Source organism: Gobio gobio (genome assembly GCF_949357685.1).
Source record: "Gobio gobio genome assembly, chromosome: 11".
Classification (NCBI taxonomy): Eukaryota; Metazoa; Chordata; class Actinopteri; order Cypriniformes; family Gobionidae; genus Gobio; species Gobio gobio.
Window position 1 is genome coordinate 12,438,573 of NC_137104.1, and position 26,140 is coordinate 12,464,712.

Sequence of the window (26,140 nt, forward strand, 5' to 3'; positions counted from 1 at the left end):
ACCACGTGACTTTCTCCCATGACTCCTCTGGATCATCCAAATGGTCATTGGCAAACTTAAGACTGAACTGAGCCTGGACATGTGCTGGTTTAAGCAGGGGAACCTTCCGTGCCATGCATGATTTCAAACCATGACATCTTAGTGTATTACCAACAGTAACCTTGGAAACGGTGGTCCCAGCTCTTTTCAGGTCATTGACCACCTCCACCCGTGTAGTTCTGGCCTGATTTCTCACCTTTTTTAGGATCATTGAGACCCCACAAGGTGAGATCTTGCATGGAGCCCCAGTCCAAGGGAGATTGACAGTCATGTTTAGCTTCTTCCATTTTCTAATGATTGCTCCAACAGTGGACCTTTTTTCACCAAGCTGCTTGGAAATTTCCCCGTAGCCCTTTCCAGCCTTGTGGAGGTGTACAATTTTGTCTCTAGTGTCTTTGGACAGCTCTTTGGTCTTGGCCATGTTAGTAGTTGGATTCTTACTGATTGTATGATGTGGACAGGTGTCTTTATGCAGCTAACGACCTCAAACAGGTGCATCTAATTTAGGATTATAAATGGAGTGGAGGTGGACATTTTAAAGGCAGAATAACAGGTCTTTGAGGGTCAGAATTCTAGCTGATAGACAGGTGTTCAAATACTTATTTGCAGCTGTATCATACAAATAAATAGTTAAAAAATCATACATTGTGATTTCTGGACTTTTTTTTGCCGATTATGTCTCTCACAGTGGACATACACCTACGATGACAATTTCAGACCCCTCCATTATTTCTAAGTGGGAGAACTTGCAAAATAGCAGGGTGTTCAAATACTTATTTTCCTCACTGTATATCCTACTTTACATAAAGGAAAAATAGGTTTGTCTTTTTAGCACTATTTAAAACTTTTCTCGGGTTAAATTATATTTGCTTGCATTCATTAATATTCACTCGTGTTTGGTTATATAAGTATCATTAAAAATATTAGGATGTAATTTATTAACTTTTTAAAATTTCAGATTTAAAGAAATCTAGTGTTTGATTATGTCTAAATATGTGTCTAAATGCAAAACCTAAAAATAAGTAAGCAGTTATAATCTGCAATACTTTTTTGAGCAACCAGATTAGATACATGTATAATTATTAAAGAGCCATACATGCACCTAGTAGGTAAACCATGGCTTTACAAATGAAAATTATTATTTTTCCATCCACAAAATGACGAATTTGCCTCTTTGCATTGGAATTCTCTATTTGAACCTTAATTACTACACTAACTGTAATATAAATAATACAAAATATTTTAATATATTTCATAATATTACAGTTTTTTTTTTACTGTATTTTAGATCAAATAAATGCAGCCGTACTGAGCATAAGAGACTTTTCAAACATTTTTAAAACGCCACAATCTTTTGGTAGGTAAAGTATATAAATAGCTAATAATATTGCTCTAGTATTGTATTATTGTTTTGGTTATATGTCTTTGTATATACAATGCTTCTTTCTCCATCCCTTTCCTTATCCCTGCATAACACCAATATTCTTTCTCCTTTCACATGAAACCCCATAACGATCAGCATGCGGCTCATGTGTGTATATCTGCGTGCGTATATGAATGTGTAGATCAGTGGGTAAAGCCCAGCACATGAATAACCCCGGGAAGAAAGCAGGACTCATTTCCATTGCCAGCATGGGGTCCCTGAGCTACACCCTGTTTCCACAGCCACTGACAGAATAATGCTGCTATTAAACTGAATAAATAAACAGATAATTTAGTTTCCCAGTAGACGCCTTCAGGGAAAGACCAGATCCAGATACTTAAAACTACCGACTGAGAGCTCATCAACTTAAAGTCTCTATCTGTCAATAAAGATCAAGCAGAGGACCTCAAGATTGAGCTTTATAAAAAGAATACATAATCTGCTTCACTATCTGCTCCAACAAACGGCAAAAGAAAAAGAAAAGAATGTCTGTAAATAAAGGTATTAGTAAATATGTATTAGAATCGAATTATAGTTAAAATTGCTTAATTATCCATCCATCCATCCATCCATCCATCCATCCATCCATCCATCCATTCATACATCCATCCATTGTTCTATTGTTCCATCATCTGTCCATCCATCCATCTATCTCATCCATTCATCAATCCATCCATCCATCCATCGTTCTATTGTTCCATCCATCCATCCATCCATCCATCCATCCATCCATCCATCCATCCATCCATCCATCCATCATTGTTCCATCCATCCATCGTTACAATATCGTTAAAATACAAGCTCTTTGTTACATTTTGTTAAAATGAATATATATATAAAAATATGTATTAAATTAATAAAAAGTATATAATTATGTAATGTAAAGTAATATAATATAATACATCAACCACAACTACATTCTATGACACAATAACAGTAGTATTTGTAAAATGATAGTGGGTTTGCTTCTCCACCATTGACGCTCGCTGTGAGAAATGCTGCCAGTATAGATCCGGCAGAAACAAGTGCAGTGATACAAATTGTGAAACGGTTTTTAAGTGATATTAGTAGAATATTGCATCTCTAGAAAAGGCTCAGATTCGAGAACAGGAAATAACTGTTGTATAAATAATAATCTAATCTAATGTAATCTAATTAATATAATATAATATAATATAATATAATATAATATAATATAATATAATATAATATAATATAATATAATATAATTAATAATATAATATAATATAATATAATACTGTATAATCTAACACAGAAATAAATCACAATTCCAGTAGCGCCATTAACTTAACTTAATTTTTTCAATGTACAACAATGCAGACAAATAATGGATTTCATAAAATTGCTTTGCATTTGTCCACCATAAATGAAACACATGACATTTATAGAAACACATAAAAAAAAAAAAACATACTTTTTAGGAGGCACCTGGCCCACATTGACCCGGACACAAATGACTTTGCGCGTCTGCATGCCGACCGAGCAGAACGCCTCATTAGTGCCGACTCCTGCTCCGGCGCGGCTGAGCGAGCTGTTGGCAGAGGGAACGGAGGTGTCCTCTATGCACTGACCCCAGGGCCCCGTCTGCCAGTGGTACACAGTGCAGGGATGATCATTGCAGTTGCGCACCTCCTGCAAGGTGCTGCTGTTGGGGCACTGACTCCCACCTAGAAGATAAAAAGGGTCAAGTGTTACTACCCAAACTGTAAAACTACATTTGTACATTGTATTCTTTACAGTTGGTAAATCTGTAATAATGCATAGGGAATTAGAATCTATAACAAATATTACAAATTGGATATCTATCTTCCATCCATCCCTATCTATCTATCTATCTATCTATCTATCTATCTATCTATCTATCTATCTATCTATCTATCTATCTATCTATCTATCTATCTATCTATCTATCTATCTATCTATCTATCTATCGTTCCATCCATTCATCCATCCATCTATCTATTGTTCCCTCCATCTATAGTTCTATCTATCCATCATCCATCCATCCATCTTTCTATATATTGTTCCATCCATCCATCTATTGTTCCATCTATCTATAGTTCTATCTATCTATCCAACCATCCATATTTCTATCTATCGTTCCATCCATCCATCTATAGTTCTATCTTTCATTATATTGTTCCATCCATCCATCCATCCATCTATAGTTCTATCTTTCATTATATTGTTCCATCCATCCATCCATCCATCCATCCATCCATCCATCCATCCATCCATCCATCCATCCATCCATCTATAGTTCCATCCATCCATCTAGCTATTGTTCCATCCATCTACAGTTCTATCGATCCATCCATCCATCCATCCATCCATCCATATTTCTATCTATCGTTCCATCCATCCATCTATAGTTCTATCTTTCATTATATTGTTCCATCCATCCATCCATCCATCCATCTATAGTTCTATCTTTCATTATATTGTTCCATCCATCCATCCATTCATCCATCCATCCATCCATCCATCCATCCATCCATCCATCCATCCATCCATCCATCCATCCATCCATTGTTCCATCCATCTACAGTTCTATCAATTCATCCATCATCTTTCTATCTATCGTTCCATCCATCCATCCATCCATCTATAGTTCTATCTATCATTCTATTGTTCCATCCATCCATCTATAGTTCCATCCATCCATCCATCCATCCATCCATCCATCCATCCATCCATCCATCCATCCATCCATCCATCCATCCATCTATATATTTATCTATTTATCCATCCATCCATCCATCTTTCTATCTATTGTACTATTGTTCCATCCATCCATCCATCCATCCATCCATCCATCCATCCATCCATCCATCCATCCATCCATCCATCCACATCCACTAAATGTATTTACCAGACATTACTTAGTTTTCTTTACAACCTGCAGTCACGTTATTTATCTATCTATCTATCTATCTACCAACCTACCTACCTACATACCTATCCATCCATCAATCAATCCATCCATCCATCTATCTATTGTTCCATCCATCTATAGTTCTATCTATCCATCATCCATCCATCATCAATCTTTCTATCTATCGTTCCATCCATCCATCCATCTATAGTTCTATCTATCCATTCAACCATCCATATTTTTATCTATCGTTCCATCCATCCATCTATAGTTCCATTCATCCATCTATCTATTGTTCCATCCATCTATAGTTCTATCGATCCATCCATCCATCTTTCTATCTATCATTCCATCCATCCATCCATCTATAGTTCTATCTATCATTCTATTGTTCCATCCATCCATTATCCATCTATCTATTTATCCATTCATCTATCCATCAACCATCCATCCATCCATCCATCCATCAATCTATTTATCCATCCATCTTTCTATCTATTGTACTATTGTTCCATCCATCCATCCATCCATCCATCCATCCATCCATCCATCCATCCATCCATCCATCCATCCATCCATCCATCCACTAAATTTATTTACCATACATTACTTAGTTTTCTTTACAACCTGCAGTCACGTTATCTATCTACCAACCTACCTACCAACCTACCTACCTACATACCTATTCATCCATCCATCCATCCATCCATCCATCCATCCATCCATCCATCCATCCACCCACCCACCCACCATTACTTAGTTTTCTTTACAACCTGCAGTCACGTTATCTATCTACCAACCTACCTACCTACCAACCTACCTACCTACCTATTCATCCATCCATCCATCCATCCACCCACCTGACATTACTTAGTTTTCTTTACAACCTGCAGTCACGTTATCTATATACCTACCTACCTACCTATCCATCCATCAATCCATCCATCCATGCATCCATCCACCCAACCCACCAGACATTTCTTTACAACCTGCAGTCACGCAAAGCACCAGAATCCCCACGGAGTGGTCAGCCATCATCTCAGTGGTGCGTATTAACAACCGCACACCAATCAATGAGAAAATGGTAAACCAGTGAATGAGAAAAATGGACAAACCATGTATTAAAGCAGTGCTCCTTGTTCAAGAACACCAGAAATAATGAATAATTGACTCATCCTTTGTAGCAATACAGCACACAGTCCTTTAGCTCATTTATAAAAAGGTTATCGACTATTATCACACACTTCATTATACATGTGAGAACCATTAGAAAACACTTGCCGCGAACAGCTAGGCACGGCCACCATGATGGCCCTGAAATAGAGAATAAACTCTTCAGAGTCACAAAAGGAGGGTGATTTGACTCCCAAATCATCTCATAGTGGTTCAGGGCATGCCAGGGCAGTGCATTAGAGCTTCAAAAAGCTGCACCAGAATCACATTGTTTCAAATGGGGATTAACACTCCCTCCGGTTGTTTATTGACCTGTGACTCAGATGAAGACTAATCCTTTGTACAATTACAAAAGTGAGTCTGTGCACGGCTCAGTGTAATTGCATGTTCTTGGTCCATCTCCGCACCATTAAGAACAGCAGTTCATATTGCAGCTCCAGCCGTCCACATTTCATTTTGTGTTCATCTTCATTTGATGTAGAACGCAGCGATGCCTACATGACATCCTCAAGAAGTGGTGCATTTGAAATAGTCAAGCCCTCCACTTAGACAGAGAAAATATGTGGTGCATTTGTAATCGTGCATTAAAATGTATAATCATACATTTTTTAACATTCGATTAAAATTTTATCTTGGTATACACTAGGCTGTCGCTATTTTCCAGGACATTGACCAAGGGTCAGTGCCTTGCAACTGAAACGGTGATACTGCTCAGTCTGTGATCTGTGAGCCTCTCTCCGAACAGACACAGTGAATGACACAACATGATGTAATTGCAAGTTGCAATGTATAATCTCCCCAAAAATATGTCTTCTGAGTTTGAGATCAAACATTTGATTTAGCATCATGCCTCACTGGTTGCAATCCTCATAAGCTTCCATCCAGCTTTCCATCCAAAGTTGCAAATTTTACTTTTGCGCAAAATGCTTTTTTTTTTTTTTCATCCAGTGAGTCAAAGAGAACAAAATCATCACTTTTGGATAAAATAGCATTAAAAATTACTAAGAAAAGTAGGAGAAGCCACTGTATATAATAATTTTTGTTTATACTAAATTAATTGCATCTCAAAGAGCGCAGACGAAATGCAATAAACGCATTTCGGAAAAAGATGCCTGACTAATTATACAGAACCACTTTGACGACAAACTCCTTGTTCAGGAATTTCAAAACAACAATAACAGCATTTCAGATGCTGTGCCGTCCCATCGCGCAAAGTCGCGTTGTTTTTTTTTTTTGGAATTAATTCGGTAAATGTGTTTCCATTGTAGTTTATGCATGTTTTCTTATCGGATAAAATATTGATCAGATTCAATCGAGCATGTGTGTTTTTAATAAAAAAAATTAAATGTATGTGCATCTTGGCATTTCCATCCAGCAGTTTTTTTGTGATATCCCAAAATGTGCATGCAAATAAATGGATGGAAACATAACTATAACTCCAGATATAACTGATACAATTTTTGTAAATAATTTTATAATGAACAGCCGTGTCACATCTTAATTATTTTCCATATTAGATGTATACTACTGTTCAAAATATAGCAAAATAAAATATAAAATTCAGTACATTTGTTAAAAACATTACATCAAACATATTCAATTAATTTGATTAATATTAACAATCATATTAAAGGGATAGTTAACCCAAAAATTTTATTTCTGCCATTAATAACTCACCCTCATGTCGTTCCAAAACAGTAAGACTTTCATTCGTTTTTGGAACACAAAGATTAGAGATTTCTGTCCCTCCATAAACAGCTATGCAACTACCACTTTGACACTGCAAAAAGTTCATAAAGAGATCATAAAAGTAATCCATATGAATTGAGTGGTTTAGACCAGATTTTCTGAAAAGACTTGATCGCTTTATATGATGAAAAGATACTTATATTCACATATAAACATTCATCAACTCACACAGTTGTGATAAACGGAAGCTCAAGCATGTTCGCTTTATGTGCGAGAACTAATGAGGTTCATTCTCGTGTTACGCAGCACGTTTGAGCTTCAGCAAGAACCAATTAGGTTCATTCTTATGTCAAGCAGGTTCAGTTGAACTTCTATTTATGTTCGCTGATGAATGTTTATATGTGAATAAAAGCCTAAATTCAATCTGTTCATCATATAAAGTGATCGATTCTGTTCAGAAAATTTGCACTAAACCGCTCAATTAATATGGATTTGTTTTACAATCTTTTTATGAACTTTTTGAAGAGTCAAAGTGTCAGTTGCATAGCTGTCTATGGAGAGTACAGAAAGCTCTCAAATTTCATCAAAGAGATCTTCACTTGTGTTCTGAAGATGAATTAAAGTCTTTTGGAACGACATGAGCGTGAGTATCCCTATAAGGGCGTTTTCACACTTGTTTGGTCCGGATTTTCGGACTTTTCAGTTTGGTCCGAATCAAAATTGCAGGTGTGAAACCTCCCCCGTACCACGGTCCGGACCAAACAGACGAAATTTGGTCCGACGAAAAGAGGTAGTAGTCTCGGTCCGGATCAAACTGAACAAAGGTTTGGTTCGTTTCTAGTGTGAAAGCATTTTCTGAATGGTTCGGACTTTCAGACCATTTACAGGAAGTTCCTGTTTATGTTTAAATATTATAACGTTATTTTTAAATTCAATCTAGGCTACATTGATTATGAAAAGTGAAAATATGCGCAATATGTTAGTAGACAGAAAGTCAGAAATAATTTTGAACGAAATTTTGTATGATTTTGCTTAGAAAGCATTTCTTTAATGGGAATTTCGTTTTGTATAAATTGTATCTTAATTTTAATCAACGTTTAATCAGATAATTGCCTGGATTTAATAAATAAGAAGCAAATAGTCTATAGCAGACAATAATCGCAGGAGCGATCACATGCTTTGCACATGAACTGGAGCGCGTCTCAAATAAACCGAAACAAAGCAGGCTACTTGCCTCACAAACATGAGAAATATGTGTATATAAAGCTTGAAATGTCCACTTTTAAACGTAACGAATAAAAAAATAGTCAAGCAATGCGCACTGTTCAATAGTGGCAACGACGATATGCGTCCGTTCATTCAACTTGTCAAAGACGCTGACGTCAGACGCACGTCCGTTTACAAACCAATCAGTGTCCAGATGTCGCCCACATAGATGATGACGAGTGGACGCAAGTGCGTCATGTAAAGTTCTTTAGTCCGCTCACATAATTGCAATGTGAAACCCAACCAAAACTAACCGAATATATAAAAAGTATCAAAACATGAACTTCGGTTCGGACCTTGGTGCGGACTTTCAGGTGTGAAAACGCCAAGACAACATGTTTACTTTGCATTGTTTTTCTTTTTAAACCTCTCTTTCGAATTCGTAAGTAGTTGAGGTAACTGGAGTGGGAGTTTTAAATGTCAGTTCCTACTAAGACAGCTAAGAGTTCCTCCTGTTCATTCTTCATTTCAACATGGACAGCAAAATGACCAGTGCTACATATGCCATTCTCGCTATCATCTCACACGGAGGCAGATGGTAAACAGAACAGGATCTACTAAACTTCATGCTACTGTCAGCACACACCTGCTTTTTCAGACGCTTGTCATCAATTTGGTGCACCGTCTCCTGCATCGTTTGAAGGCTAATAGAGTACCACAGCACGTAGCACAATTTGCCACAGGGCAGAATGTGTCATTGCACATATGTGGCCACACATTTGGGCTTAATCTGAAATATATAAAGCACCTCACTCCACAGATGCACCAAACACACTGCCTTTGATTCTAGCACTAGAATGACCGTAAAAATGATGTGATGTTGAAGCAAACCAAGCCGATTTGCTCTCAGTCAGCAATGCAAGGCTTGTTCCCTCAAGCTGGATATTTGTGGAAATGGATTTCTGGCCGGTGCGTGGAGGAGGGAAGGAAGAGGTTTTAGCCCAAAGCAACCACTTATATCCATCAGTCTATTACACATCAGATACACACTTACAGCCTGAGCTCACCTGAGGTTTGAATCACTTAACGCTCAGAGAACCTTATTACCTTGTTATGGGCGGCTTTTTTAGTCTGCTCACATGGAAGAAAGTTAAACTAATATAAAGGAGGTATATGCTGTAAGATATTCAGAATCTGCCCATGCCTACTTGAACATCTGCATGGATAACAAATGCACAACAATAGAAAGTCAAGCTAGTGATTATATTTAAGAGAGTAGAAATCTTTGGAGAGACCTTAGCAAAGCACTTAAAAAAGCCAATACTTAATTAAAATATTAATCATAGAAAGGGCTATAATGTGCATCAAGTAAAGCATTGCTTCATGGTAATATAGAAAAACTGGAGGATGCAGGTCAAAAAAACCGATGCCACTCCAGCCCCTGTGACCTGATGTCAAAATAGCTGAATAAAAATGTCACACATGTTCTCAGTAAAACTCACTGGATCTAAAATAAAATATTATTTACAAGCATCATATCTGTGAATCGATGGTTATGAATTTTAAAACTTATTAATGTTGCACCAAAAGAAGTTTGGTTAGGCATAAAGACATTTAAATGAGGGTCAGTAAGATTTTTCTTTAAAAAAATATTATTATTATGTTTTTATCAACAAGGATATATTAAATTGACCAAAAGTAAATACTTGCCTTATAATAATTGCAAAATATTCATTTTTAAAATAAATGCTGTTCTTTTAAATTTTCTATTTATCAAATAATCAAAAAAGTATCACAGTTTCCACAAAAATATTAAGCTGCACAACTGTTTTAAAAATGTATATTAGTAATAAATGTTTCAGAGCAGCAAATCAGCATATTAGAATAATTAGAATAATTTGGCATAAACTGAAGTCTGGAGTAATGATGCTGAAAATCTAGCTTTGCCATCACAGGAGTACATTCGATTTTTAAATAGAAAATATAAATAGTTCTTTTAAATTGTAATATTTCACAATATTACTGTTTTTACTGTATTTTTCATCAAATAAATACAGCCTTGGTCAGCGTAAGACATTTGTACTAAAATATAAAAAAATCTCACTGACCACAAACTTTGAACCATAAAATATTATTCAAAAGGATTATTATGAATTGTATTAATTTGAACTTCTCACTGTTGCATCAACAGAAGCCTGTGATACCATAAAGATGCATAATTAAATAGCTTCCATGTTAAAATATGTTTTTAACACATAAGTCTCATAAACTATGTAGCAACATACTAAGGTACATCATTATTCAGTTCAGTGGAAATCTCCAAGTTCTAAGCACCAGCTCTTACACAAGTATCTGCACCATTTTGGTGGAAAACGGGGTATAAGAGTGGTTCAATAATGGTAAAAACCCTACCGTCCCCTGCGTTGTAGGCCAGAATGGAGCGTGCTCTGGTCTGCTTGCCCTCTGTGTTCTTCCCTGAGCAGGTGTTGGAACACAGAGACCAGGAAGTCCAGGGACTGAGCACACAGTCTTTGGGGCAGGGCACCTCACACAGGACAGGCATGGGAAGGATGGCATCCCGGCACATCTGCCGGTCCACATATTCACCTGAAAACAGCAAAAGACATGGTCTGTTATAATCTCACATCCTAAATAAGGATCCCTATGGACTAGCAAACATTTAGTGGAAGCTGATATGGAACCAAATGAATATGATAGAACAAATTAGAAACCACAATGATAGGTCAAACTGTAATGCATTTTGTATCCACAAAGAAACAGACCAACAGGTTTCAAAAAGGGAACAGCAAAGCGAAACCTCACTCATTTGATGAGTAGTTAAATTGTGTGAACATCAATACAACATCAATATCTAACCACACAGAGAATTCACACTGTGCATGTGATCCAATGCCAAGTGCTGCCATCTCTACTCCATGCCAGACTGTGCACACAAACACTAAGTAAAAAACACCCACATTTACTCGCATGTACTCCTTTACACATTCAGGGCCAGATTTACTAAACAGGGCAAATTAGCGTGAGAGCACAATTCCAATAAAAGCGGCAATGGGAGTGGACCGTGATCTACTGACAACACGCAAATTAAAGAAAAGACGCAGACGGATCATTTTCATAATGACCAACGCAATCTACCCCTTAGCATCTGGTTTAACCCCTAGGAGTCTGAGCTGTTTTGGGGCTCTTTAGAAGTTTTGACATGCTCTGACATTTGTGTTTTTTTCAGTTGCTTATAAACACATTAATGGCAAAAGTGTAATTACACTGTATTCAGCACAAACTGGGCTACCATAATATGTGGACAAAATGTATGTACATGCTTGCATTTTTGAGAGAAAAATGTTTATGCATGGTTTTTGAGAAAACAAAAATTTTTTTTTTTTAAATTAAGGCCTCAAAACACACAATAGATATGTGTCCACAAGACTTTTGACTAATGGGTGTTGTTGCCTAGAGCTTTTGCTTCAAACTGATGTGAGAATCACTGAGCCTACTCAATAGAAAAAATAGAAACTTAACAGATTATAATGATGTATAACACTTGCCTGAATGATAAAAAACTTTTATTTGAGTCTCTATGGCACTGATAAGAAAAAAAGCAAGCCGATCACACCGGCGCGAAGGCCGACTCGAGAGGGTTAAGACTTGCTTTTTTGGGGCGGTAAACAATGGCGCAAACACCAATAAATTGATGAGCTTAAACCTTAGTAAATCACCTTCATGATTCACTCTCTTTGCGTCGGAAAGGGAAACTCCAATAAATGCATATGCAATAAGGTCAACCGCATGATAAGCCTGTTCACGTCTTTTCAGCGCTGATTGTTTATCCTGACGGTAGTTTGTAAACGCAAAAAGAGGGTTTGCGTTGGCGCAAGCTGTTAGTAAATCTGGCCCTAATACCCTGCATATACAGTAGAATATATAATATAATATAAGGCTTTCCGCATCCAAAATGTCCCCTATCCACCTTATTTTGCAATGCAAAAAGAAGCTATTTTTTTATTGTGCAAGATATCCAATTCATTAGCGCCTATAGGTAAACAATTAAGAAAAACAAAGTGCCTTAAATGGAAAAACTATTTGCACTACAAACCTGTGTGTTTATGATTTTGATAATGAAATGAAAATAATATGATTAAACTGTGCTCTTTTGTGTACTTAAAGGTGGGGTAAGTGTTTAATATTTCAAAACTGCTTTAGAAAAGTGTCCCGGGTCGAGTACCAAAACAAACGTATAGCCAATCAGCAGTAAGGGGCGTGTCTACTAATGATGGGGAGAAGAGAGCGCTCAGTGCACGTCATTATTCAAAAGACACGACACAGAGAGAGAAGAAAGAGAGAGATGGCAGATAAAAAACTTGGAAAATGTCCAAGGAACAAAAGAAGGCTTAGAAGTATCAGCTTTCCAGCGCTGGAGAGAACTCAAGGAGCGCTAAGGCCTGCAATTGGATGCCGAGGTTGCATTATTTCTTCTCGATAGGCGAGTAACATTGGTTTTGTTTTGTTTCACAGAACTAATATATGCTGGCTTTTGCTTGAATATGCTTGTGTGTCATGTTCGCTTGTTTGTCCATTTGCAATCGTATCGTCGTTCACTTCAGCGATGATAAAGACCCATTCATTTCCACATCCTATAACGTTAAACCATCATCTGTTTCAAGCATCAGCTCGCAGTGTGTCCGAAAAGTAAGACATTAAACTCCTAATATATGTTTGTTTGCTTTGGTTCCTCTTTTCGTGATCGATATAACCCTCTAATCTTGTCATAAGTGTAATATGTTCGTTAGTTGGTCTGTCGTGCTCGTGCTATCGAGTTGTTCATGAGAACTGTGTTTGTGTTTTTGGGATGTAAGGGATGACTTTTTAACTGAATATTCGACCTGGATTACCATAGTAACACACATTGCTTTCACTTATTGATGGCATCATACCCTCGGCCGGCTGGCACAGCAGATTCCGCCATATTCGTTGCCTGGGTTACGTATGTGTGGGGCGGAGCTATCAAAATAGGGACATGTTTGTTTTGGGGATTTGAAATATCAACATCGGTTACCAGAAAGCACTTTCCCCACCTTTAATACCCCTTTTCCACCAAAGCAGAGCTAGAGCTAGATCGGAGCCAGAGCCTAGTTTCAAATCGGTTCTTTGTGTTCCGAGCCAGGAAAAGTGGTTCTTAAGTAGCACCAAAACATTGCTGGGCTAGAACAGGGCTAGAAGTAAGAACCGATTACGTCAGGCGCTGGGTCAACAAGGCAAACACAAACGTGAGATCCGCCATTTTTGAAATAGCAGCTAATGGAGCTAACAGCTGCTGCTCGTTTGTAATCTCCGTCTATACAAATTACAGCGAACTGCATGAATGCGTTGGATTCGCTGTGTTTTCGTTGTGTTTTGATGCCGATGTAGGATCGTAAAGCCATGTGAATCAACAGTAACGCAACGTTTGCTTTGTTGATGGAAGGCTTGTTCGCAGCGGTGCTGTGCAGAGACCGAACGCCGTATGATAACGAGTCCAGCGAGAGCATATGACTCCTTATGCTTTTGATTCACTCATGCGTTTTTTTTTTTATATATCATACGTGGATCGGTCTGCGCAGCGCCGATGCGTCTCGAACAAGCCTGGTGTGTGTGTGTTTCCCGCTGCCCAGGGTTGCCAGGTTTTCACAACAAAACCCGCCCAATTGCTTCTCAAAACAAGCCCAATCGCGTTCCAGGGGGGGATTCCCCAGTAAAAATCACATTTGGGGGTAAAATATGTGTTTTTTGGCATGATTGCCTACTAAAAGGTTGCCTACTCGCATTCCCGGGGCTAAATATCACATAATTGGGGTCGCTTCATCCCGCGGAAATAAAAAAACAGCCCGCGGCAAGACCACAGACTTGGCAACACTGCCGCTGCCTCGCTAGCGTTGCTGAGAGAGATGAGACGTATACAGTGACGTAAGACATGGCTCTGTTGTGGCTTTCAGCATGTGGAAAAGCAAACGGTTCTTAGAAGGCTCATTAGTCGAACCAACTATGAACTGGGACTAGCTCTGGCTCTGAATTAGCTCTAGCACTGCCTTGGTGGAAAAGGGGATTCAAGCTATAAGAGGACTGAGATTTTTTTGATAAATGAAACAAACAAAACGAAAAATAGCTAAATAATGAAACAACAAAGTAAAACAAAACAAAGCTAAATCTAGCCAAATCAGAAAAACAAAAGCAAAGCTAACAAAATATAACAACAAAGTAAAAAACAGTTTGCTCATAGAGGTCATCTGAAAGACCTAGTTTTGGACACCAACCCCTGTGGATCTTGCACCAGCCCCTGTATCGATCGGTGAACCCCACCCTTGAAAAAGAGCCCAAAGTGACAGAAAACCCACTGAGTCAGATGACACTGCATGACCCCATGGGACACAACAGATCTATTCTCATCAGCACCAGACAACAGGAATCAATAATCGAGAGAAGAGGGGAGGCACTAGGGAACAATGAGGAGTGAGGGTTGAGACTGGGGGTGGGAAAGAGTTAGACTTCCTCACACCACTGGCATTGATACACATCCAAGAGGAAGCATTTCACATCAGGAAAAAATCATTACAGTCCATACAGACATTCATTTGCCTTTTTAGAGGTTTAATTTGAAAAACAAGACGATCTTAATACACTAAAACACACCAAGTCCAAAAAAATCTATTCACAGCCACGTATTTATACAAGATAACATATCCATCTTAAGCTGCTAGCTGTGCTTTGGAACAAAGTAACCAATCTAAGCTGTTCATTAGCTGGTTACCATTTCATAAAAAACATAAAATAAAACAAAAAATACAATGTATAAAAAAATATATAAAATAAAAAATAACTTTCACATATGGCACATTTCACAAATCCTTCAGGAAAAACACATCAACTGCCCTCATGAATAACTCAATGAGTATGCTGGGGGAAATGTAATATCAGCTGTGCGTCTAGCCCTTATACATCTCAGATGTGTTAAACCTCACCTGCGTCCGAATGTCCCCTGATGGAAAAGTACCAGACAGCAGCTGACATTTCTTCTATTGAGTGCTGTCACATTCTGATGAGGCTGCATGTGACTCTTCTCAAAGTTAATGAGGGAGAGAGGGAGTTCAGCTAAATGCAGACTGACTCGGAGGGACTAACAGAGTTAATTTCATTTATATAGGCGGCTCAGCACCGGTGCCAGAACAACATATTCACCATCTACCCGTCTGCGAGGCAGGACAAAGAAAAAGGTGACCTTGAACAAATCATATTATTCCTCACTAGGGCAAGGTATCTGGACTTAAATGGGTCAACGTGTTGCAGCAAGCCAATGGCTAGGGAGGAACAGAGTAATGGCCAATGTTTCTTTCAGTTTTTTGGATTATTTTTGGGTTAAAATACTATTTATAAGATATGTAAGGATATAATTGGATGAAAATGGATAATTTAACCTTTACAGGTCTCTGATCATGTGATCTATCTATTTTTCTATTTTACATTGAAAGGTATTACATTAAAACTCTTAGATTATTGGTCCTTTATTGTTATGCATGTAAAATAATGGCAGAGTATAGGCAATATTAAAGAAGGTGCCCGCCCACTTTTTCAGCGGCGTTGGTTCCAGAAGTATTTTTTCCATTAATTTCTCCCATAGGGATTTCAAAAAAGTCTTCATTAAAGCGTTTTAAGTCATGAACCACGTCAACCAGCTATGAGGTGAATTATTTGATTAAAAACTTTGATTTGAAGCAACAACAAAAAAAAAAAGAAAAATACAAAGGTACAATCGGTTTTAGTGATAAAAAGACCTACATACAGCATACATATATATATATATAAACACATACACACAGATCAGTGTATCTGACAGTTGAAGTGAATATCACTGATTATCTCCCATCCTTTGGATGAGACATTAAACCAATGTCCTGACTCTCTGTGGTCATTAAAAATCCCAGGATGTCCTTCGGAAAAAGAGTAGGGGTGTAACCGGCATCCTGGACAAATTTGCTCATTGGCCTCTGTTCATCATGGCCTCCTAATCATCCCCATATTCTGATTGGCTTCATCACTCTTTCTCCTCTCCACCAATCTCTTCATCACGGCACCTTTTAGTGGGTGGGATATATTAGGCAGCAACTGTCCTCAAAGGTGATGTGTTAGAATCAGGAAAAATGGGCAAGTGTAAGGATTTGAGCGAGTTTGACAAGGGCCAAATTGTGATGGCTAGACGACTGGGTCAGAGCATCTCCAAAACTGCAGCTCTTGTGGGGTGTTCCTGGTCTGCAATGGTCAGTATCTATCAAAAGTGGTTCAAGGAAGAAACAGTGGTGAACCGGCGACAGGGTCATGGGTGGCCAAGGCTCATTGATGCACGTGGGGAGCGAAGGCTGGCCAGTTTGTTGCGTATGGGGCAGCATAGCCGCAGACCAGTCAGGGTGCCCATGCTGACCCCTGTCCACCGCCGAAAAAGCGTCAACAGTGGGCAGGTGAGCATCAGAACTGGACCACGGAGCAATGGAAGAAGGTGGCCTGTTCTGATGAATCACATTTTCTTTTAAATATTCTTTTATATAAAAAATAATTTTCCTATGTAGAAAATGACTGAAGTTTGTACTTCTGGAACCTCGCTGTTGCACTCTATAGTTCACTCAAAACTGTAAATTCTGTCATTATTTTTTCACGATGTCATTCCAAACTTGTATGACTTTCTTTATTTTCTGAAACACATAATATTTTTTTACCCATACAATGCAATGAAATTCAATGGGGTCCGGTTGGTGTTGTTTTGGACAGTAGAAACATCCTTCAAAATATCTTCTTCTTTTTTTTTACAGAATAAAGAAAGTCATACGGGTTTGGAACTACATATTTAGTATGTTAATTAAAACATTTGGGTCCCCAGGCAAAATCTGACCCACAAACGGCAGTCTAAATCACTAAATTACCATTTCAATGACAAAATGAGCAGTGCTTTGCATCATATTTATACATGCCGGCCCACTTTGACCCACATATATATTTAGAGGAGAAAAGTTAGCTGTGCATTTTAGGGTTATCGGTTTCTTTAGCTAATTAATTGATCATTGAACTGTTTAATTCATGTACAGGCAGCTTAAGCTATAGAATCCGACCTGTACTGGTATAAAGTACAGTTGCTACACATGGCATGTTAAGGAAGGTGTCACAGGGTAACTGTCTAGGAGGTTTGTGTGAGGGCCGGGGGGAGGTGGCAGTCGTCGCCGTGGTGACAGCTGAGGCACAGACAGTATGACACCTTCAGTTGGTGTGAATGGGATGCTTGATTATGAGCCTTGCAAAACTGATTGAGTTACACACACACACACACACACACACACACACACACACACACACACACACACACACACACACACACACACACACACACACACACACACACACACACACACACACACACACACACACACACACACACACACACACACACACACACACACACACACACGCACACCGCCTCTATCTCTCTTTCTCTCTCCCCCGAGTCCTCATTAGTGATGTGAATGCTCAGGTTCTGGAATGTCGCAGTAATTGCCATGTCCGCACACAGAAATTTACTGGAACAAGGAGCGAAATGTGAGGATGTAAAATACAATTACAGTGCACGCTCATAATTGATTCATTAATGCAAGCCGAGTCGTGCCGCACCTCCAGACAAGACATTAACAATAAAGAAAGAAGTCAGTGACTTGTATTTTAAAAACTGGATATTCTACTTGTCCCACATATCCACATTAATTTAAGGTTAATTATTTTTGAAAAGCGCACTGAATGAACCTATTTTACTTTCACGTGTTGGAGACAGGCTTTCCACTTCGTTTGTTCAAATATTCACTCAGCTATGCTCTCGTCTCTATTATATGAAATTAATTAGATTGGATGAATCAGGTTTGCGGTAGTGAATTTTGCTCCCTCATCAACCAGAGAGAAGTGTTCATCCACAAAATCCCATTAAAAAAATTGTTAGTACAACATAGCTGGGTCATTTCACTTCTCAAATATCTATGAAGTTATAGGCTCTATAAATAATATCAATCAAAACCAAGACAGACGAGAGATATTCCAGCTCTATATAATTAGATATAGAAGTGGCTTTGACAAAAGCTTCTCAAACTGTAGAGGTAACCAATGTAATAACTCTCAAGCAAACCTTAAGCAATATTAAGTGTATGCTACCATTCAAAAGTCTGAGGTCGGTAAGATTTTGTAATGTTTTGAAACAAAAACTATATATATATATATATATATATATATATATATATATATATATATATATATATATATATATATATATATATATATATATATATATATATATATATATATATATATATATACACAGACATACACTCACCTAAAGGATTATTAGGAACACCATACTAATACTGTGTTTGACCTTTCGCCTTCAGAACTGCCTTAATTCTACGTGGCATTGATTCAACAAGGTGCTGAAAGCATTCTTTAGAAATTTTGGCCCATATTGATAGGATAGCATCTTGCAGTTGATGGAGATTTGTGGGATGCACATCCAGGGCACGAATCTCCCGTTCCACCACATCCCAAATATGCTCTATTGGGTTGAGATCTGGTGACTGTGGGGGCCATTTTAGTACAGTGAACTCATTGTCATGTTCAAGAAACCAATTTGAAATGATTCGAGCTTTGTGACATGGTGCATTATCCTGCTGGAAGTAGCCATCAGAGGATGGGTACATGGTGGTCATAAATGGATGGACATGGTCAGAAACAATGCTCAGGTAGGCCGTGGCATTTAAACGATGCCCAATTGGCATTAAGGGGCCTAAAGTGGGCCTAGAAAACATCCCCCACACCATTACACCACCACCAGCAGCCTGCACAGTGGTAACAAGGCATGATGGATCCATGTTCTCATTCTGTTTATGCCAAATTCTGACTCTACCACCTGAATGTCTCTACAGAAATCGAGACTCATCAGACCAGGCAACATTTTTCCAATCTTCGACAGTCCAATTTTGGTGAGCTTGTGCAAATTGTAGCCTCTTTTTCCTATTTGTAGTGGAGATGAGTGGTACCCGGTGGGGTCTTCTGCTGTTGTAGCCCATCCGCCTTAAGGTTGTGCGTGTTGTGGCTTCACAAATGCTTAGCTGCATACCTCGGTTGTAACGAGTGGTTATTTCAGTCAAAGTTGCTCTTCTATCAGCTTGAATCAGTCGGCCCATTCTCCTCTGACCTCATTTTCGAAGGCATTTGAAGGCATTTTCGCCCACAGGACTGCCGCATACTGGATGTTTTTCCCTTTTCACACCATTCTTTGTAAACCCTAGAAATGGTTGTGCGTGAAAATCCCAGTAACTGAGCAGATTGTGAAATACTCAGACGGCCCGTCTGGCACCAACAACCATGCCACGCTCAAAATTGCTTAAATCACCTTTCTTTCACATTCTGACATTCAGTTTGGAGTTCAGGAGATTTTCTTGACCAGGACCACACCCCTAAATGCATTGAAGCAACTGCCATGTGATTGGTTGATTAGATAATTGCATTAATGAGAAACTGACCCAAACTTTTGAATGCTGGTGTATTTGTTTAACAATTCCTTTTTGTTGTAAAGAATATAATGTTTCCTTTCTTTAATTTATGTATGTTTTACCTTTTAAAAAACTTACAATACATTTTTAAAAATTGTAATAAGTATGGAGTTTGAGGTTTTTATGGGTGTTGGTTACAAATATTTTTTATTTATCTTATTAAAGTGCCCCTATTATGTTTTTTCCCTCCCAAATATTACCTTTCATGCAGTGCATGTGTAATATAGATGTTTGTGAAAGTAAAAGGTCTGGAAAGTTTTAAAGATCAAAGTGCATGCCAAATAAAGTTATTGTAGCTAAAAGAAAGAACCGATTCTGAACTGCCGAAAAGGAATGTCAGTAATTCCAGTCTCACTTCCTATGTAGGTTTGTAATACATTTGCATAACACCAGCCTGTGGTCTTCATTGGCTGCCGACGAACAATGTCTACTTGGACCCGTTGTCAAACACTGTAGTTGTCGAAGAGTTTGGTCTGGAAGAGTTTGGTTCGTGTTGTCGACATGTCGAGAAGACACTGTTTTCTATGTTTTGAAGGCAAATCTACCTTGCTGCACTTCCAAAGGATGAGGATTTGCTATGGTGGAATTGATACGGTAAAACCAATGCAATCGCTACTGTTCGTATCACTGTGTATCAAGAGCTGAGGCCGCTTCCAGAACTGAAATTAAGATATGGTAATGGCCGTTGCAGAAACGCGCTGTATAATTGGTTGAAAAGGGGATTTAGAGAGACTGAGTCCTATATCTAACTGTTTCAGACATTGTGAGAAAAGAGGTGATGCTGCAATATATATTATGAGAAAATCAAAGTGTTTTTTGACTTTGGATGCATGTAAACCTGTTGTAGTAGACCTCTACAACAGAATTACAAACCTTTAAAATAGCATAATAGGGGTACTTTAACAAAATGCACAATTTAAAGTGATGTCCATGTTTTACAACCTACCACAAAAACACTGAGTTACAGACGTGAAGGAAAAAGTGTTTTACCCGTACCCGTCTCTTTCAGTATATTGAGGCATCAGTGTCAGCTATTGGTCACAGATCCAGGCATGTGCTTGTCCCCAGTTAAACAGTATTTTTCTCTGATCTCACAGATGGTGCAGATGGTGCTGGTGTTGGTTTCCCTAGCTACCTTGTACGCAGTCATGCCAATAACATCCAAAAGCTATTGCATAGTTTCGTGCCTTTGGGATAGTTAGACGGTAGACCGCCCCGGCACATGTGGCTTTGTGTTTAGAACACTAAAAGGCAGCAGTGCCACTTCTGATTGCTCAGAATTTCCCCTCTGGCCACTCTAACAATAGAGAAGTCCAACTAGCCGTCTGTGCAAAAACAACAATTACGGCATTGGGCATGAGTCCAGAACATAAGCCCTGTGGACAGAGTTCAAGAATGGACCCAGCTGTACAAGAACAAAACAATCTGGGTTTGTTACTGCATTCGACACAGTGCACGCCTGGACATGACCCTTAAATAGAAAATCTATTCAGGCAAAGATTTTTAATTAGCTTGAATAATTATGAATGATGGAATCAGTACCATGAAGGTGTACGCATCACTTACCGTCACTGTTGATACACTGTACTTGTGGGTTCTGGGTTCCCGGGCCGCATACTTTGTCATTGTCAGGCACACACTCCTCCAGCTTCACCAGCAGCCACTCATTGCAACTTGGCTCCTCACAGGGAATTGCCTCAGTAAGGTGGGGGCAATTTCCTGTGCCACCTGTGGGCTCATTTATAATCTTCCTTTTCCTCAATTTGAAACCTGTTGGACAACACAGATGAGACTCAGTCATTCTTGGCATTGATTCAGTAAGTTGACTTGTGCAAGTTACTAATTAGTAGATGTTTATCAATTCAAATGATTTGTAATATGTAGTTTGCTTGCTGTTGTTTCTTGCAAAAGATTTTACTTTCACATACTTCCAAAAATATTGGCCATTACCTATTGTTAAAATAATAAAAGTTATTTTAAGTTGTAATATTACTGTTTTTACTGTATTTTAATCAAATAAATGTAGCCTTGGTGAGCATAAATGAAAAAAAACAAAAACAAAACAAAAATCTTACCAACCCCAATTTTTTGAATGGGTATAAATACACTACCAGTCAAAAGGTTTTGTTCATGTTTTTGAAAGTAGTCTCTTAATCTCACCAAGGCTGCATTTATTAGATCAAAAATACAGCAAAAATCGTATTATTGTGATTTTTTTTTTTACAATTTAAATGAACTTTTTTCTATTTTTATATATTTATAATTTATTTCTGTGATTCAAAGCTGAATTTTCAGCATCATTACTCTTTAGAGTCACATGATCCTTCAGAAATCAATCTAATATGCCGATTTGCTGCTCAAGAAACATTTATTATTATTATCAATGTTGAAAACAGTTGTGTACAATTTTTTTCCAGGATTATTTAATGAATAGAAAGTTCAAAAGAACAGTATTTATCTAAACGCTATTTTTCCTTAGCCTAGAAATCTAGACGCACCCTAGCGGCAGCAAATCTAATTTGCAGCCAGGTCGTCTAGCAACTCTCCGTAGACTTGCGAACTGGAAAAACCAAACTCTGGTCAGGTCAATCACGTCATGTATAGAGTCGGTGGACGGGCTTAATATAATGACAGTAGAGTTGCGGCGGTTCTGCGTGTAATATCATTTTTTAATAAAACAATAAAGCACTTTACCCTTGTGTTTCATCAATAAAGTTTCAGTAAAATTTGTATTTTTTTTTTTTTTTTTGCTTTTCTGAAAAACGTATTTCGATTCGAGCACATCCCTAGCAGCTACACTTGGACGCAATTTGTGGAGTCTGTGGACCGAGGAATTTTCCTCTTGATGTTCATTGCTAGTTGACACCTGCCCACTGCTTCAAGTAGTGTCTAATCAACTAGTTGGTGCAATCCCTTACGTTAGCCCTCTTAACTGTCACAGTGTGTCATTGCGCAATCACTGTAATATTACATTAAACATATCGGCCCATTAAGCGTGCGAGATGACACAAATTACTGGAGCAGCTCATCATAATGAATATTATTATTCTTCCCTCACTATGATTGCTTTTCACCAAAGGGACTAATGCATTCAGCAATCCATTAATACAGAAGAAGCTTTGACGCCAGGGGTATTCCCATTCAAGGGCAGGGAAATGGCTCCAGAGGAATAAAATAAAGGGGGGGGGGGGGGGGGGGTCTGGAGTCATGACCAGCGCAAGGTCACCTACATGTACCCTGCCATCACCCTCCCCTCTCTGTCGCTGGTCCCTGGCCTATGGTTTAATCCACATTGCTGTCTGGGGCCGATAAGATAATATGGGAGAGGGGGGCCTTTAGGAGAAAGCTGGAGATGCCAATGTTGTCCCTTTCTCTGATTATTTCTGTCCCGCTCTCTCCTCCTGGCTTTATTTAATCAGAAGGTCAGCGTAGAGCTCATTGTGGGTGTGTAAGAGGATTGTATCACGTCCTGTCAGTCAGCCCGGAGGTGTCTGATGCCGTATGCTGCCTCTGTCTCTTTATCAGACAAAAGCAGGGTTTCCTATGAGCCATTGGTAATAAAAAAAATAAAAAAAATAAGACAAAAGGGACAGCCATACAAAAATCTCATGGGTCATCATGTCTAAGGTGCATATTATTGGAGCTTAAGGTTGAGATGTCACAGGTAATTTATACTTTATCTCCCATCAGGCTTATTTCTGAAAGCTTGTTCAGGCTATAATAAAGATTACATATATATTACAAAAGAACAGTCTCATGGTTATAATAACATGAATCAACATTCATCAGTTTGTAGAAGGTAAGACAGCATTGGATTTGGTTGTTGTGCCACATCACATCAAATCATTTGGTTAAAATTTAATTCCAAAATGTGACTTGACATTGTGAAAATTTCCAGACATTTGAAATGTAAAAATTAATGTTTAATAAATAAATAATATATATATAATACATTTATATAATGAGATTTGATACTTTATTTTAAAGATAAGCAAAAAAAAATTAGGTTACACTATTTTAAGGTGTCTTTGTTGCACTGTAATTATATATTTAAGTACTGAGTAATATTAATTAACAACATGTACTTACTATAGGATTAGGGTAGGGTTAAGGTTTCAGTTGAGATTTAGTTGCATATAATTATGCATAATTTACTGTTATTACTATGGTAAGTACACGTAACATATGTAACAAGGACACTGTAAAATAAAGTGTTAGCAAAAATTATATTAAACCTGAAAATAAAGTTATATATTTGTAAAATGTAATATTAAACCTAAATATATAATGATAAATCTTAATATATATTGTAAATTAAACATATTGTTATAATGTTTGACAGATATATATATATAAAATTCAATAAATTCCTGTCATCCCAATTCAATCTTTTGTGAGGTTTGGCCAATTGAAATTCCGCAAACTCATGAATTAGAACCAATTCTCATATTATCAATTTTACCCAACTCTGCAATACAAATTTGATATCCCTGACCCTAAAGCTTACAATCACTGATGTGTTTTGTTAATGTAATTCTACCGATTCTGTCTTTGTGCGGGAGATATACAAAAATAAGTCTGCACTCCTCTCGCCACATACTGTAAAGTGTGTACACAAGTGCAGAGGCCTGCCATTACAGCTATATGGCATGAAGAATGAACTGTGGCCATTTGAAAAGAGAGAGTGGAACACAGATTCAGAGAGAATTCATCATTAAGATGCATGGTGGAGAATTTCCTCCCATCCCATCCTTTTGAGCCGCTTCATTAGGGAAGAGTCAATATGCATTAGTCATGGCACGGGTCGCTGTCCCAGCCATAATTAACGAGAAAAGCAGCCAGCATGCCAGCACCTTTGATACACCAGTAACAACTGTCAGCAGCATTTGGTAAACCACCATCCTGTGAATCTAGCAGATTCGGTTCCTTCTAAAGACCATTTGAAGCTTGTGTTTGTCTCTTTGAAGACATCTAACCCTTGATTTGTTTCTCTTTTTTTCGTGACATGTTTTCTTTTTTCGTGGGATCCTTTTCTTTGTTGTTCCCTCTACAATGCTCCTCGTTCATAAACCTTGGAGACAATGAATCTTCTGCCCCAGTAGGCAGTGATAAGTTTATGGCCCGGATGCTGATGGCGCAGATAGAGGTGAGAGGTTGGGCGGTGTGAGTTATATGTTGAAAGGGTTCCTGTGCACAATTCATGTGATTTACAATGAAAGAGGACTTTTATTGATCTGTTCTGTTTTAGTGAGATGGCTGCCATGAAGTGGTCCTATTGTTCAAGCTAAGACGGTGCTCACCTTTCTTTGTGGACTGATCCTGGCAATTTTCAAAGGTGCAGGGCCCCCATGCGCTCCAGGAGGACACCTCACACTCCACAGGACAGGGGATATGGCAGAGCTGGGTGGTGTTAGGAGAAACGCCCAAACACAGGTCACTGTTCACCGGCCGCGAGGCTGAAGAGACACACAGACACACATTGTTACAGAGTCCCTATAAAAATAGATGTACCTCATGTGGGATAAGAATATACAATATACACACAAGTACAATATTTCCGGGGCTTGACATTAACACCCACCAACCCGTTAATGCAGGTGGATTTCAGCAGCGGCGTCTAATGCAGTCACTCCTACTAGACACTTTGGCGGGCTGAATTTTATATATATAATATATAAATGTTTTAATTGTAGTCTTTTAAAAAGGCATCTGAAACTGTAAACTAAGTGAAATATATATTTTTTCAATACTGAAATGTCTGAAGCGCTTCCAATACTGATTTTCCACAGAATAGATACACTCACTCATCTCTCAGACAGCAAGTTGACACACAACCGCCCCTCAATCCGTGTATTGAGCATCATTTTACTCATTCCCATTTCCTATAGATTTTGTGCTCGCACTCAAAGTGTGCGCACATAAATCCGCCTCTCAGTACTAAATTGAGTTCTTTTTCAATGCTTATTGCACTTACACACAAAGTAATGTCAAAATGCCGGTCTTGGCGAGTATTCATGTAAAACACAGTCAATTATGTTTTAAGTGAACGTAAAACAGTTGAGAAAGAAAACAAATGTGTAACAGTAATGG

At 38.3% G+C, this 26,140-nt stretch overlaps 1 protein-coding gene across 1 annotated transcript in view; it reads right to left on the bottom strand.

The window, feature by feature from the left end:
- thsd7aa (thrombospondin, type I, domain containing 7Aa) overlaps positions 1-26,140 on the bottom strand; it is a 177,235-nt gene that overhangs the window by 50,925 nt on the left and 100,170 nt on the right. The window contains exons 6-9 of the mRNA XM_079829676.1: positions 25,351-25,506; positions 21,617-21,820; positions 10,839-11,033; positions 2,898-3,150 (exon numbers count right to left, since the gene is read on the bottom strand). Of these exons, the coding sequence (XP_079685802.1) occupies positions 2,898-3,150; positions 10,839-11,033; positions 21,617-21,820; positions 25,351-25,506 (808 nt within the window). The remainder of the gene's footprint in view (positions 1-2,897; positions 3,151-10,838; positions 11,034-21,616; positions 21,821-25,350; positions 25,507-26,140) is intronic.